This window comes from Mytilus californianus, unplaced genomic scaffold (genome assembly GCF_021869535.1).
Source record: "Mytilus californianus isolate M0D057914Y unplaced genomic scaffold, xbMytCali1.0.p SCAF_11, whole genome shotgun sequence".
Classification (NCBI taxonomy): Eukaryota; Metazoa; Mollusca; class Bivalvia; order Mytilida; family Mytilidae; genus Mytilus; species Mytilus californianus.
In genome coordinates this window covers 4,375,602-4,390,391 of record NW_026262593.1, presented here as the reverse complement: position 1 = coordinate 4,390,391, position 14,790 = coordinate 4,375,602, and the positions used below count along the sequence as shown (strand labels likewise).

The following is a 14,790-nucleotide window of genomic DNA, read 5'->3' as shown; positions in this document are numbered from 1 at the left end:
CTATGAGCCACTACTAACTTACTATATTCATACAATAAATCAGTTAAACTGGCTTTTTATATTAGAAGGATTTCAAATGCACTGCATTCAATTTTATATTTACATACTTTTTGGATAATATGTTAGGAATTTTTACTCAACAATATAGAGGCATAAGTGGCCAAGTTTTGAAGTCAAACTACTGTATCACATGACTGTTGAGACTGAGGTTGTGAGTTCCAATCTCGCATATGTCAAGTGCGCTTGATTTCAATCTAACTGACCAGAATTGTCAGTGTTCCTACCAAAGGTCAATGGTTCTCTCAAGGCATTCCCGCTTCCTCCATCAATAAAAACTGAATGCCACAAAATAGTGCTGAAAGTGGCATTAAACTTCAATCAATTAATCACTCAACAATTCTGTTTTCAGATATTTGAACAGTAAACTGACAATTGTCCAAATTGATTTCCTTCCCATATTCCACAAAACAAATCTGTTTTGAGATTTGCTTATGCATTAAACACTGCTGACCAGGGCATATTTTTACATGCTGGTGGGTTTTGTTGACCAGGTGCTAGAACACAGAACACTGGTAACCACTGCTTACCTTCAAGCGATTATGTGGGGTAAACAGTTCTTACCTTCACATGCTGGTGGAGGTGCTGGCCATGTACCACCAAGCTGACATATTCTGGTTCCCAAATCTCCAGCTGGTAACTGGTAACCAAATTCACATGTGTATGTCACTTCTGTACTTGGCACAACATCAGTATTAGTGGATGTAATTGTAAATTCGTTTAATCCAGGAGCTGAACACTTTGTGACTAAAAGAAAAGGAGATCATGCAACATTTGTAATATGTAGATATTAAAAGATGTATTTTGCATTTGCCACACTCCTTTTTAAGGCAAAAATAATAATAAACTGTAAACTATGAGCCACTACTAACTTACTATATCCATACAATAAATCAGTTAAACTGGCTTTTTATATTAGAAGGATTTCAAATGCACTGCATTCAATTTTATATTTACATACTTTTTGGATAATATGTTAGGAATTTTTACTCAACAATATAGGGGCATAAGTGGCCCAGTGGTCTTTGAAGTCAAACTACTGTATCACATGACTGTCAAGACTGAGGTTGTGAGTTCCAATCTCGCATATGTCAAATGCGCTTGATTTCAATCTAAACTGACCAGAATTGTCAGTTTTCCTACCAAAGGTCAATGGTTCTCTCAAGGCATTCCCGCTTCCTGCATCAATAATCAAAGCGCGAAAGCGCTGTAAAGGCAGTTAATTACAGGTTGTGTGTATTTTTAGTCCAGTTATATCATTATCTTGCATAGTACATTGTACTTATCAGAGGTGGCTTTCAGTATTTCAGATTTAGAGTTCTCTAATGATATTGAACAAGTTTTATGAATGTCATATTCTGAGCACTATATGAAGGCGATTGTTCTCACTTGTTTACGAACTAGTGCATTATGTCCAGTTAGTACCTTTTTTATCTATGTTTATAGTCAAATACTGTTTAAAATAGTTTGGCATTTTCTTTTAAGTAATAAGTAAATGTTATCAACTGTATTTTATTCAACTTTGCAAATGTGGTTTGTTACTGGTAAGTACAATGTATGGATGATAGTTGTTTCATTGGCAATCATAACACATCTCCTTATTTATATAATGATCTGTATTCAACGACCTCAGGTACAAAAAAAATGTATGTAACTAAACTATGATGGGAAACCTTTGACTTCTTTCTTTAATATAAACTTTTGATTTGGTACCATAGAACTATGTAGAATAAATGTACATTGCAACATGTCAACTCTTTCAATGACAATACTTTTTTTAGAAACTATAACTCCAAGCAAAATTATATTTCCAAGTATAAAGTAATTTATGAATGAAACAAGAGTGCACACGCTGAAATGTCTCGCCTTCTTTACTAATCATTGATATTATGTTGATAGTCCTAAATATAAAGCTTTATTACAACTGTCACATAAACTTAACATTAACCAAGTAAACTAAACATTGACCAATGAACCAAGAAAATGAGGTCAAGGTCAGATGAACCATGCTAGGCAGGCATGTACAGCTAACAATTCTTCCATACAACAAATATAGTTGACCTATTGCTTATAGTTTAAGAAAAACAGACCAAAACACAAAAACTTAAAACTGAGCAATGAACCTTGAAAATGAGGTCAAGGTAAAAAAAAAACCTGCGTGACTGACATATAGATCATAAAATATTTCCATACACCAAATATAGTTGAACTATTGCATATAGTATTAGAAAAAAAGACAAAACTCAAAAACTTAACTTTGACCACTGAACCGTGAAAATGAGGTCAAGGTCAGATGACACCTGCCAGCTAGACATGCACACCTTACAATCATTCCATACACCAAATATAGTAGACCTATTGCATACAGTATAAGAAAAACAGACCAAAACACAAAAACTTAACTATAACCACTGAACCATGAAAATGAGGTCAAGATCAGATGACACCTGCCAGTTGGACATGTACACCTTACAGTCCTTCCATACACCGAATATACTAGACCTATTGCTTATAGTATCTGAGATATGGACTTGACCACCAAAACTTAACCTTGTTCACTGATCCATGAAATGAGGTCGAGGTCAAGTGAAAACTGTCTGACGGGCATGAGGACCTTGCAAGATATGCACATACCAAATATAGTTATCCTATTACTTATAATAAGAGAGAATTCAACATTACAAAAAATCTTAACTTTTTTTTCAAGTAGTCACTGAACCATGAAAATGAGGTCAAGGACATTGGACATGTGACTGACGGAAACTTCGTAACATGAGGCATCCATATACAAAGTATGAAGCATCCAGACCTTCCACCTTCTAAAACATAAAGCTTTTAAGAAGTTAGCTAACGCCGCCGCCGGATCACTATCCCTATGTGGAGCTCTCTGCGACAAAAGTCGCAGGCTCGACAAAAAGGAGTTCTTAATTAAGTAATAAACTGATTCGCTGAGCGCAGCTGGATACACCCACAGAGGTCCAACCCTGAACAGTTGAGGCAAAAATGGACACAATATTCAAGCTTGATACAGGTCTGAATTTGGATTGTAATTAAATATTTGACATATTATAGTTTCTGATTAAATGTAGTCAAAGAACTTGAAATCGGTTATATGAATTGAATTTATATTCAGTTAAAGATTTCTTGCTGTTGTGCAATACACTGTGCTGTTGTGCAATACTTAATAAATCTGTTGCCAGACTATAAACAAATAAAGTTCAATTTATTCTCAATGTCATATTTGAAATTTATGAAAATCAATAGGGAGATTACATCAATAGCTATAAATAAATCACCAAAGTTTCATGCAAACTGCTTAAAGCATTTTTGAGTTGTTGTCCAAAAACTGGAAAATCCCCCCCTTTTTAATGAATAAAACCCCATAACTCAATAATGTAAAATCTAAAATTTATAAAATTCTAAAGGGAGCTTACTGATTGATAATTTAGTCTTAGATGCAAGATTTTTTTATCAGTTTGTGGCTTTGAACTAGCTGTCAGTAAATGCAAGTACACTCAGATCTGTACTAAGTGTCTTTTTGTTGTTTGGATGTACAACTACCCGCCCACGTCCACTTGTATTTGTATTTATCCATCTGATGAGTTAAGCCTCTTTCAACTGATTTTTATAGTTCGCTCTTATATTGTACTGTTACACCACTGTCCCAGGTTAGGGGGTGGGTTGGGATCCCGCGAACATGTTTAACCCCGCCACATTCTGTATGTACATGTATGTGCCTGTCCCAAGTCAGGAGCCTGTAATTCAGTGGTTGTCGTTTGTTTATGTGTTGCATATTTGTTATTCGTTCATATTTTGTACATAAATTAGGCCGTTAGTTTTCTTGTTTGAATTGTTTTACATTGTCATTTCGGGGCCTTTTATAGCTCACTGTGCGGTATGTGCTTTGCTCATTGTTGAAGGCCGTACTGTGACCTATAGCTGTTAATTTCTGTGTCATTTGGTCTCTTGTGGAGAGTTGTCTCATTGGCAATCATACCACATCTTCTTTTTTATATTTACATCAACAGATATAAACAATTCACCAAAGTCAAGGTGAGACAACAAAACTTAGTTGTAAGATCTCTGAAATTATTTACACGGTACAAGTTTTTCTAATTGTTGGAGATTGTATGGTGACAGTAACACCTGTAACTGCTTAACCCATTTCTTATGCACTTTGGTTCGATAAACTCACTGAATATCATACCACATCTCCTTATTTTTATATGCATTACAATTTACATGTGCATGTAATTGTAAATAATATTTATATATATATATCAGAACAAACTTCATTGCGTCACTTTTATTTATGCATCCTTTGGCACAATACAAGTTCTAAAATTACACAACAGAAAACAACTAAATGTTATTTCAGATGAAAGTTTTGTTTCAGTTCCATTCATAGGATTTCTTAGAATTTTGTATGTTTTGCCAAGTCCAATAATTAGCTCTATGTGCACGTGTTAATTGGAGACTTTTCTATCCCGTATAAGAGTTTTGGAACTAATTCTGTTTCTTTTTTTGAAAAAAGTGAGCAAACAAATCTTGCACATTTAAACCTTTGTCTGCCATCACACTGTCACCTGGATCACATAATTGAACTATTCTACATCTTTCAACTATTTCACAGTCACTGGTACAACCAACATATGCATTAGAGACATAGTTGACTAAACCACCAGGTGTCGAACATACAAGTATTTTCAGTGTTTCTGTTTTTATATGATGAAAAGGTTGCCTGAGCTCTAGGAGCTTTAGGTTTTATCACGGGATATTCTGTGCTGTCAATAATAATCCAAGTTGTAGGAAACTTTAATTCTAAGTTGGATGGCGAAAAATACCTGACTAAACCACTAAATGGCCAAGTGTTAGCCTCACGCCACTGTTTAGACATAAAAACAATCCATGTTTACACAATATTCTTAACACTAGTTTCAATCTAGAATCTAGACAGTTCAAAGTTGGTTGTATAATGCATCAATTTCATAAAAGTCATAAAAAAACTGATTTTCAAATGACACCCTATCAATTTGAAAATATATGTATCTCAAACAATGTGCTGTTGGACCAAGTGTGGTCAAAACAAATAAAAATTTAGTATACAACTCTAAACCGGTATAAAAATGCATGGCTGTGTCACGTGTCTTCATTTCAAAATTCTCTGCTGAAAATATAGGCATTGATGGTGTTTGCGTAATTCCATCTGTGAAGCTCAACATTAGCTCGGCAGTTGGTGGTGGACAGTCATAAATCCTGTCTGCAGTATGAATTACTTCTTCAGGAAAACCAACTTTACAATCAAAACTTTCCTCTAGATTTCTACTACAATATTCATCAAGTTTAGTTCTTTTGTTTTCACAGGAAACTGCCCTCATTTTTCTTTTTGCGGACGATTCAGTCTCTTGCTTGGTCCAGGAAAATAGGCTGGGATTGGCAGTAGACTTAAGTCTCTGTATGGTGGGTTTGTGCCCTGAAAAAGGTTATAAAACATTAGTTTTTTGATAATTAAATGAACTTCCATTAGCAATGCATACTTTGTACAGAAGCAAGTTAACTCGTACCATTGTAAACTCGTACCAACGTAAACTCGTACCACTGGGAAGTCGTACCAATCAGAACTCGTACCACTGCAAACTCGTACCATTAAAAATATATTAAAAAATACGAAAGTTTTATGATTTTTTTTTTGGTAAACTAAATAAAAAAAGTTGAATTACTTGAATTTTATACTAGATTTTAATGAAAACTTAGACAAAAATACGAATGTTTTATGATTATTTTTTTTTTAAGCTTTATACAAAAAATTAAAATATCTTTGAAATTTATACCAGATTTTAATGAAAACTTAGACAAAAATACAAATGTAATTTCTTAATTACCATGCTAATAAATATATTAAATTCCTTTGATTGTGTGATTATTGGTTGATTATTAACTAATCAACTTGGTTTTTTTTATCTTTAACTAATCAACTTGTATAATCATATAAGCATGGTCATATTCTGCTGAAATGTGCTGAATATTGTATAAAAATAAATTTCATACTTTCTAACTGTTGGTCATAAACAATTTTAAACCTTTAAAACACAATCAATAAATTCTTTCATTAAATAAAATTCCTTTTAGAAACAATAGAAAAATACCCAAATCTATTCAATGTTACTGATTTGGAATGATTAAAAATTAAATCAAATAGTTGTCAGTAGGCCACAGACCACAATTAAATTCTCTATTAGTTCTTTATAACGTTTTGTTTCATTAAAAAAAATGCTCCGGTTCTTTTTGTCAAATATTTTGTGTGTGTAAAGTACAGTACTAGTCCAAACATATATCAAACATTCAGAAATATCGCTCCCCAGCATCTTACAAATTTAGCCAATACACATCCATACCCCTATGGACAAGTCAAGAGATGTTCCGAAAACTGTAAATATCACCTTTTTGCACCTGGCCTAATTACTCTTTCCATATCAAAATCAGTTAAAATACAACATCCAAAAGTTTATTTCACCTCTCTTCTTTCATTTCCATCCAAAAAAATCTAAGAAATGAGTGAGGAAGGGAAAGAAAAAAAATTAAGAAAAAATACACTCTAATTAAAAGGAACTATATTCGTGGACAACGAAAAGCGGGATCATTAATTGTGGTCTTTGGCCTATTAGGGGTCTAAACCTTGACCAATTCTAATAAAACTTGGTATGATTTAAGCTTAGTGTATTATGAAACAGTTTACAAAGTTTCAAAGCCATATGATACCAATTATAAAAATTGTGGCATTTTTTATATCTGAACTTTGGGTGCTGAATTGTGGCGTTGAATTAGAATAATTTCAACTATCAAATTTGGGCTTCTAAAAACCAAAATATACCAAAACTTACACTTTTTAATGTCTCTATGTATAAGTAATTACCTATTAAAAGCAACAGATAGCATACTTCATGTTTCAGACTTATAAAAAATGGCCAGAAGTAAATTTCATATGGGCCTGTGCCAAAAAATAGAGGTTTTCAAATGAAGTGAGGCCTTATATGAAATGTAATATTTTTCACTTACCACAATTTTCTGAAGTTGCTAAGTTATAAAAAAACCTTTTACATGTTATAAATGTACTTTTAATGGAAATATAAGTTTCAAATAGCATAACACATGTGAATAAAATGGTCTTCAGCAATGTCAAGCTTAAAAAAACAGGTTGTCAATTTAGGTCGTTCCCCACATTTGCATATTAAAAAGCATATAAATGATATGGGAGATGAAGATATGCTTCTTTTTGCTCAAATCTTTGCTCAGATATGATAAAACATGGAGCCTGGATGTACCAAGACTGTCACTTTCAACTATATATGTAGACAGTATGATCTAATGCAAAGTTATTTACTTTACTTTTTAAAACCGGCATGAAATTTCAGCCTCAAAAGGCCAATATTTTAACCACTAGCTATCAAACAAAAGAAAATAAAGGTAGTCTGTGAAACAGACAAGGTCAAACAACCAGTAATAAGTGCTTTTGATACAGTTTCAGTGAAATCTGCTAAAAGGAATTCAACTTGTATGTGCATAGAACCTCATTTTTCACTTGCTTCATACTGAGCGTTAGACTAGGACCATTAAAGCAGCACATTTTGCACTCTTATTCTGATTTTATCTACTTTTTTTGTATGTTTAGTGTTCAAAAATGAGTTAAACATCTACATTAGGTACCACAAACACAAGTAGAAAATCAGAAAAACCTGTGAGAGAGAAAGTAAGCATGCTACTTTTGTAAAAATATTGAAACAACTGAAAAAGTTCAATTTTGGGCATGTAGGCTGAAATGTCACTTTTTTACAAAATTTCTATCAAATAAAAGTGGAAATCATTTATTCTCATGTAGTTTGACAAATTAATACCAATAGATCATTCAGGGAAGTTGTCAAAGTACAAATTCAATATTTCCTGAATTTCACCTCTTAGGCCACAGACCACAATTAAATTCTCTATTAGTTCTTTATAACGTTTTGTTTCATTAAAAAAAATGCTCCGGTTCTTTTTGTCAAATATTTTGTGTGTGTAAAGTACAGTACTAGTCCAAACATATATCAAACATTCAGAAATATCGCTCCCCAGCATCTTACAAATTTAGCCAATACACATCCATACCCCTATGGACAAGTCAAGAGATGTTCCGAAAACTGTAAATATCACCTTTTTGCACCTGGCCTAATTACTCTTTCCATATCAAAATCAGTTAAAATACAACATCCAAAAGTTTATTTCACCTCTCTTCTTTCATTTCCATCCAAAAAAATCTAAGAAATGAGTGAGGAAGGGAAAGAAAAAAAATTAAGAAAAAATACACTCTAATTAAAAGGAACTATATTCGTGGACAACGAAAAGCGGGATCATTAATTGTGGTCTTTGGCCAGTAAAAGTTTAAAAAAGAGTCTATTCAAGGGAGACAACAAAGCCAATCTGCCACGGTTTTCTCTATCCAATTAGACAAGGAAAATTAGCTACAAATTGGTTATTGTAATTTCAAATTATATACATTTTACAGACTTAAGAGGTATTGAGTGAAATTAAAGTATATATTCAGTTAAACACCATTTGAATGCATTTAAATAAGTGGGTACGAGTTTACAATGGTATGAATTTACCGTGGTACAAGTTAGCAGTGGTACGAGTTTGCATTGGAACGAGTTTTTGTTTAGTGGTACGAGTTGACATTGGTACGAGTTACAATGGTACGAGATAACTATAATTCCTTTGTACTCGTAACCTGGCAAAATATGAACTAGATTTATTCATTACAATCTGGATAAAACTATGTTAGCCTGATTCAATGTACATCAAAATGTATGTTATGTAAATCCAAAGGACAAACAATGAGAGACGTATGCAACAAACATACATTGTTTGTACCTAAATAACTATAATATAGATGAGAGCATGTCATTGTTTTGTTCCTGTTAACATTGTCATTGATATTTTTCAAGAAAGTCTATGAGGCATAGCTTATGCATTCCTGTCATTACTACATAAGCATAATTACTGCTAAAATAATTCTCAGTATGATATACCTCTTGTAAGAAATCATTATAATTGTAGCAAGCACCAAAAAATCTCAAACAGATCACATTGAATCGTAATCCAAAAAATTATGACGTCTTGAATTAACCACCCCCTTTTATTCTAAAACGATAATTGCGGTTGTAAACTGACTTTGGTTTATTCGCATGGCGATTACATATATAACTATATATTTTAAAAAGAAAATAGAGTTTTACCATGAATAGTTTCCTGCACGTAGTCTTTTTCAGTAAAATGTGCCTTGCAAGCAACAGCTGATTGAGATGGACTCCACGATTTCATCGTGTTCTCGTCCAATCTGCGTATGGGCCATGGCGTTGATCCAACTTTTTCTTCTTTTTAAGTCATTTGGAAATGCATGTCCTCCTCTTAAATGACATCCAGGTACACAACAACAAGTACTTGGCATCGTTAATTAAAAATGCAACTGTAATAGTTGCACAGTGCAGAAACCGGAAGTTGAAGTACAGGATCGGCTACCACGGCGCCACCTATTCAGGAACGATAATTTGCTACTTTATATAACTGCGAAATAACAATAACGTTAGACGGGTTCGCGTGCATAAACAGAAATGCGCTTTAAATTGTATAATATAATTCATGTTCAGTCGACCTTTAATTATTATATCAACGACTGAAATGATTTATAAACATCTAGATTGCAGAAAACACTCGAAATTAACCCGAGCTCTTTCCACACGGAATTCAAATAATTCTAGTTTGTCAATCGGTTGACTGCTTATAATGTAAAATACAAATATATCAAAAGTTTTTAAAACTAACAAAACACAATGATCGTTTCTCTATTTCCCAATGTAAATGAAATGAGACAAAAAACATTTTATACCACAATAAGAAGAGGAGAGAATCAACATTTTCCGGATCTACTTGGAGCTAAATGACCCCCCACGTAGATAAGTTGGATATCGCGGAAAGAAATATTAACACGGCAACTAGAAAGGCATTAAAGCACTGCCTTTAAAAACTGAATGCCACAAAATAGTGCTGAAAGTGGCATTAAATTTCAATCAATTAATCACTCAACAATTCTGTTTTCAGATATTTGAACAGTAAACTGACAATTGTCCAAATTGATTTCCTTCCCATATTCCACAAAACAAATCTGTTTTGAGATTTGCTTATGCATTAAACACTGCTGACCAGGGCATATTTTTACATGCTGGTGGGTTTTGTTGACCAGGTGCTAGAACACAGAACACTGGTAACCACTGCTTACCTTCAATCGATTATGTGGGGTAAATAGTTCTTACCTTCACATGCTGGTGGAGGTGCTGGCCATGTACCACCAAGCTGACATATTCTGGTTCCCAAATCTCCAGCTGGTAACTGGTAACCAAATTCACATGTGTATGTCACTTCTGTACTTGGCACAACATCAGTATTAGTGGATGTAATTGTAAATTCGTTTAATCCAGGAGCTGAACACTTTGTGACTAAAAGAAAAGGAGATCATGCAACATTTGTAATATGTAGATATTAAAAGATGTATTTTGCATTTGCCACACTCCTTTTTAAGGCAAAAATAATAATAAACTGTAAACTATGAGCCACTACTAACTTACTATATTCATACAATAAATCAGTTAAACTGGCTTTTTATATTAGAAGGATTTCAAATGCACTGCATTCAATTTTATATTTACATACTTTTTGGATATGTTAGGAATTTTTACTCCTCGATATAAGGGCATAAGTGGCCCAGTGGTCTTAGAAGTCAAACTACTGTATCACATGACTGTCAAGACTGAGGTTGTGAGTTCCAATCTCGCATATGTCAAGTGCGCTTGATTTCAATCTAAACTGACCAGAATTGTCAGTTTTCGTACCAAAGGTCAATGGTTCTCTCAAGGCATTCTCGCTCCCTCCATCAATAAAAACTGAATGCCACAAAATAGTGCTCAAAGTGGCATTAAACTTCAATCAATTAATCACTCAACAATTCTGTTTTCAGATATTTGAACAGTAAACTGACAATTGTCCAAATTGATTTCCTTCCCATATTCCACAAAACAAATCTGTTTTGAGATTTGCTTATGCATTAAACACTGCTGACCAGGGCATATTTTTACATGCTGGTGGGTTTTGTTGACCAGGTGCTAGAACACAGAACACTGGTAACCACTGCTTACCTTCAAGCGATTATGTGGGGTAAACAGTTCTTACCTTCACATGCTGGTGGTGCTGGCCATGTACCACCAAGCTGACATATTCTGGTTCCCAAATCTCCAGCTGGTAACTGGTAACCAAATTCACATGTGTATGTCACTTCTGTACTTGGCACAACATCAGTATTAGTGGATGTAATTGTAAATTCGTTTAATCCAGGAGCTGAACACTTTGTGACTAAAAGAAAAGGAGATCATGCAACATTTGTAATATGTAGATATTAAAAGATGTATTTTGAATTTGCCACACTCCTTTTTAAGGCAAAAATAATAATAAACTGTAAACTATGAGCCACTACTAACTTACTATATCCATACAATAAATCAGTTAAACTGGCTTTTTATATTAGAAGGATTTCAAATGCACTGCATTCAATTTTATATTTACATACTTTTTGGATAATATGTTAGGAATTTTTACTCAACAATATAGGGGCATAAGTGGCCCAGTGGTCTTCGAAGTCAAACTACTGTATCACATGACTGTCAAGACTGAGGTTGTGAGTTCCAATCTCGCATATGTCAAATGCGCTTGATTTCAATCTAAACTGACCAGAATTGTCAGTTTTCCTACCAAAGGTCAATGGTTCTCTCAAGGCATTCCCGCTTCCTGCATCAATAAAAACTGAATGCCACAAAATAGTGCTGAAAGTGGCATTAAATTTCAATCAATTAATCACTCAACAATTCTGTTTTCAGATATTTGAACAGTAAACTGACAATTGTCCAAATTGATTTCCTTCCCATATTCCACAAAACAAATCTGTTTTGAGATTTGCTTATGCATTAAACACTGCTGACCAGGGCATATTTTTACATGCTGGTGGGTTTTGTTGACCAGGTGCTAGAACACAGAACACTGGTAACCACTGCTTACCTTCAATCGATTATGTGGGGTAAATAGTTCTTACCTTCACATGCTGGTGGAGGTGCTGGCCATGTACCACCAAGCTGACATATTCTGGTTCCCAAATCTCCAGCTGGTAACTGGTAACCAAATTCACATGTGTATGTCACTTCTGTACTTGGCACAACATCAGTATTAGTGGATGTAATTGTAAATTCGTTTAATCCAGGAGCTGAACACTTTGTGACTAAAAGAAAAGGAGATCATGCAACTTTTGTAATATGTAGATATTAAAAGATGTATTTTGCATTTGCCACACTCCTTTTTAAGGCAAAAATAATAATAAACTGTAAACTATGAGCCACTACTAACTTACTATATTCATACAATAAATCAGTTAAACTGGCTTTTTATATTAGAAGGATTTCAAATGCACTGCATTCAATTTTATATTTACATACTTTTTGGATATGTTAGGAATTTTTACTCCACGATATAAGGGCATAAGTGGCCCAGTGGTCTTAGAAGTCAAACTACTGTATCACATGACTGTCAAGACTGAGGTTGTGAGTTCCAATCTCACATATGTCAAGTGCGCTTGATTTCAATCTAAACTGACCAGAATTGTCAGTTTTCGTACCAAAGGTCAATGGTTCTCTCAAGGCATTCCCGCTCCCTCCATCAATAAAAACTGAATGCCACAAAATAGTGCTCAAAGTGGCATTAAACTTCAATCAATTAATCACTCAACAATTCTGTTTTCAGATATTTGAACAGTAAACTGACAATTGTCCAAATTGATTTCCTTCCCATATTCCACAAAACAAATCTGTTTTGAGATTTGCTTATGCATTAAACACTGCTGACCAGGGCATATTTTTACATGCTGGTGGGTTTTGTTGACCAGGTGCTAGAAGACAGAACACTGGTAACCACTGCTTACCTTCAAGCGATTATGTGGGGTAAACAGTTCTTACCTTCACATGCTGGTGGTGCTGGCCATGTACCACCAAGCTGACATATTCTGGTTCCCAAATCTCCAGCTGGTAACTGGTAACCAAATTCACATGTGTATGTCACTTCTGTACTTGGCACAACATCAGTATTAGTGGATGTAATTGTAAATTCGTTTAATCTAGGAGCTGTACACTTTGTGACTAAAAGAAAAGGAGATCATGCAACATTTGTATTATGCAGATATTAAAAGATGTATTTTGCATTTGCCACACTCCTTTTTAAGGCAAACAATTAAAACTGTAAACTATGAGCCAATACTAACTTACTTTATAACTACAAGATATCAGTTAACATGGCGTCCTATGTTAGAAGGATTTTAAATGCACTGCATTTAATAATATTCAAATACTTTTTGGATCATATGCTATGAGTTTTTAAATTCAACAATTTAGGGTTCTAAGAGGCCCAGTGGTCTTTGTAGTCAAGCTAATGTATCACATGACTGTCAACACTGACAGTGTGAGTGCCAATCTCGCACATGGCAGGTGTGCTTGATTCCAATCTTAACTGACCAGGATTGTCAGTTTTCCTACCAAAGATCAATGGTTCTCCCCAAGCATTCATGCTTCCTCCAACAATAAAAACTGAATGCCACAAAATAGCGCTGAAAGTGGCATTAAACTTCAATCTATCAATCACTCAACAATTCTGTTTTCAGATATTTGGACCTTAAAACTTGACAATTTTCCAAATTGATTTCCTTCCCATATACCACAAAACAAATCTGTTTTGAGACTTGCTCATGCATTAAACACTGCTGACCAAGGCTTATTCTTAAATGCTGGTGAGTTTTGTTGACCAGGTGCTAGAACACAGAACACTGGTAACCACTGTTTACCTTCAAATGATGATGTGGGGTAAACAGTTCTTACCTTCACATGCTGGTGGAGGTGCTGGCCATGTACCACCAAGCTGACATATTCTGGTTCCCAAATCTCCAGCTGGTAACTGGTAACCGAATTCACATGTGTATGTCACTTCTGTACTTGGCACAACATCAGTATTAGTGGATGTAATTGTAAATTCGTTTAATCCAGGAGCTGAACACTTTGTGACTAAAAGAAAAGGAGATCATGCAACATTTGTAATATGTAGATATTAAAAGATGTATTTTGCATTTGCCACACTCCTTTTTAAGGCAAAAATAATAATAAACTGTAAACTATGAGCCACTACTAACTTACTATATCCATACAATAAATCAGTTAAACTGGCTTTTTATATTAGAAGGATTTCAAATGCACTGCATTCAATTTTATATTTACATACTTTTTGGATAATATGTTAGGAATTTTTACTCAACAATATAGGGGCATAAGTGGCCCAGTGGTCTTTGAAGTCAAACTACTGTATCACATGACTGTCAAGACTGAGGTTGTGAGTTCCAATCTCGCATATGTCAAATGCGCTTGATTTCAATCTAAACTGACCAGAATTGTCAGTTTTCCTACCAAAGGTCAATGGTTCTCTCAAGGCATTCCCGCTTCCTGCATCAATAAAAACTGAATGCCACAAAATAGTGCTGAAAGTGGCATTAAATTTCAATCAATTAATCACTCAACAATTCTGTTTTCAGATATTTGAACAGTAAACTGACAATTGTCCAAATTG

The 14,790-nt window shown here is 34.2% G+C and overlaps 2 protein-coding genes across 2 annotated transcripts in view; both read right to left on the bottom strand.

Moving 5' to 3' along the window:
- LOC127720755 (sushi, von Willebrand factor type A, EGF and pentraxin domain-containing protein 1-like) overlaps positions 1-14,790 on the bottom strand; it is an 86,411-nt gene that overhangs the window by 33,019 nt on the left and 38,602 nt on the right. Inside the window, exons 25-27 of the mRNA XM_052227509.1 lie at positions 13,140-13,319; positions 11,314-11,493; positions 10,401-10,583 (exon numbers count right to left, since the gene is read on the bottom strand). Of these exons, the coding sequence (XP_052083469.1) occupies positions 10,401-10,583; positions 11,314-11,493; positions 13,140-13,319 (543 nt within the window). The remainder of the gene's footprint in view (positions 1-10,400; positions 10,584-11,313; positions 11,494-13,139; positions 13,320-14,790) is intronic.
- LOC127719418 (uncharacterized) lies at positions 4,349-10,111 on the bottom strand. The gene is made up of 2 exons (XM_052225521.1): positions 9,327-10,111; positions 4,349-5,530 (listed from the first exon to the last, which is right to left on the bottom strand). Exons 1-2 carry the CDS (start codon positions 9,409-9,411, stop codon positions 5,016-5,018), a joined length of 600 nt encoding a protein of 199 aa, XP_052081481.1. The 5' UTR covers positions 9,412-10,111; the 3' UTR covers positions 4,349-5,015.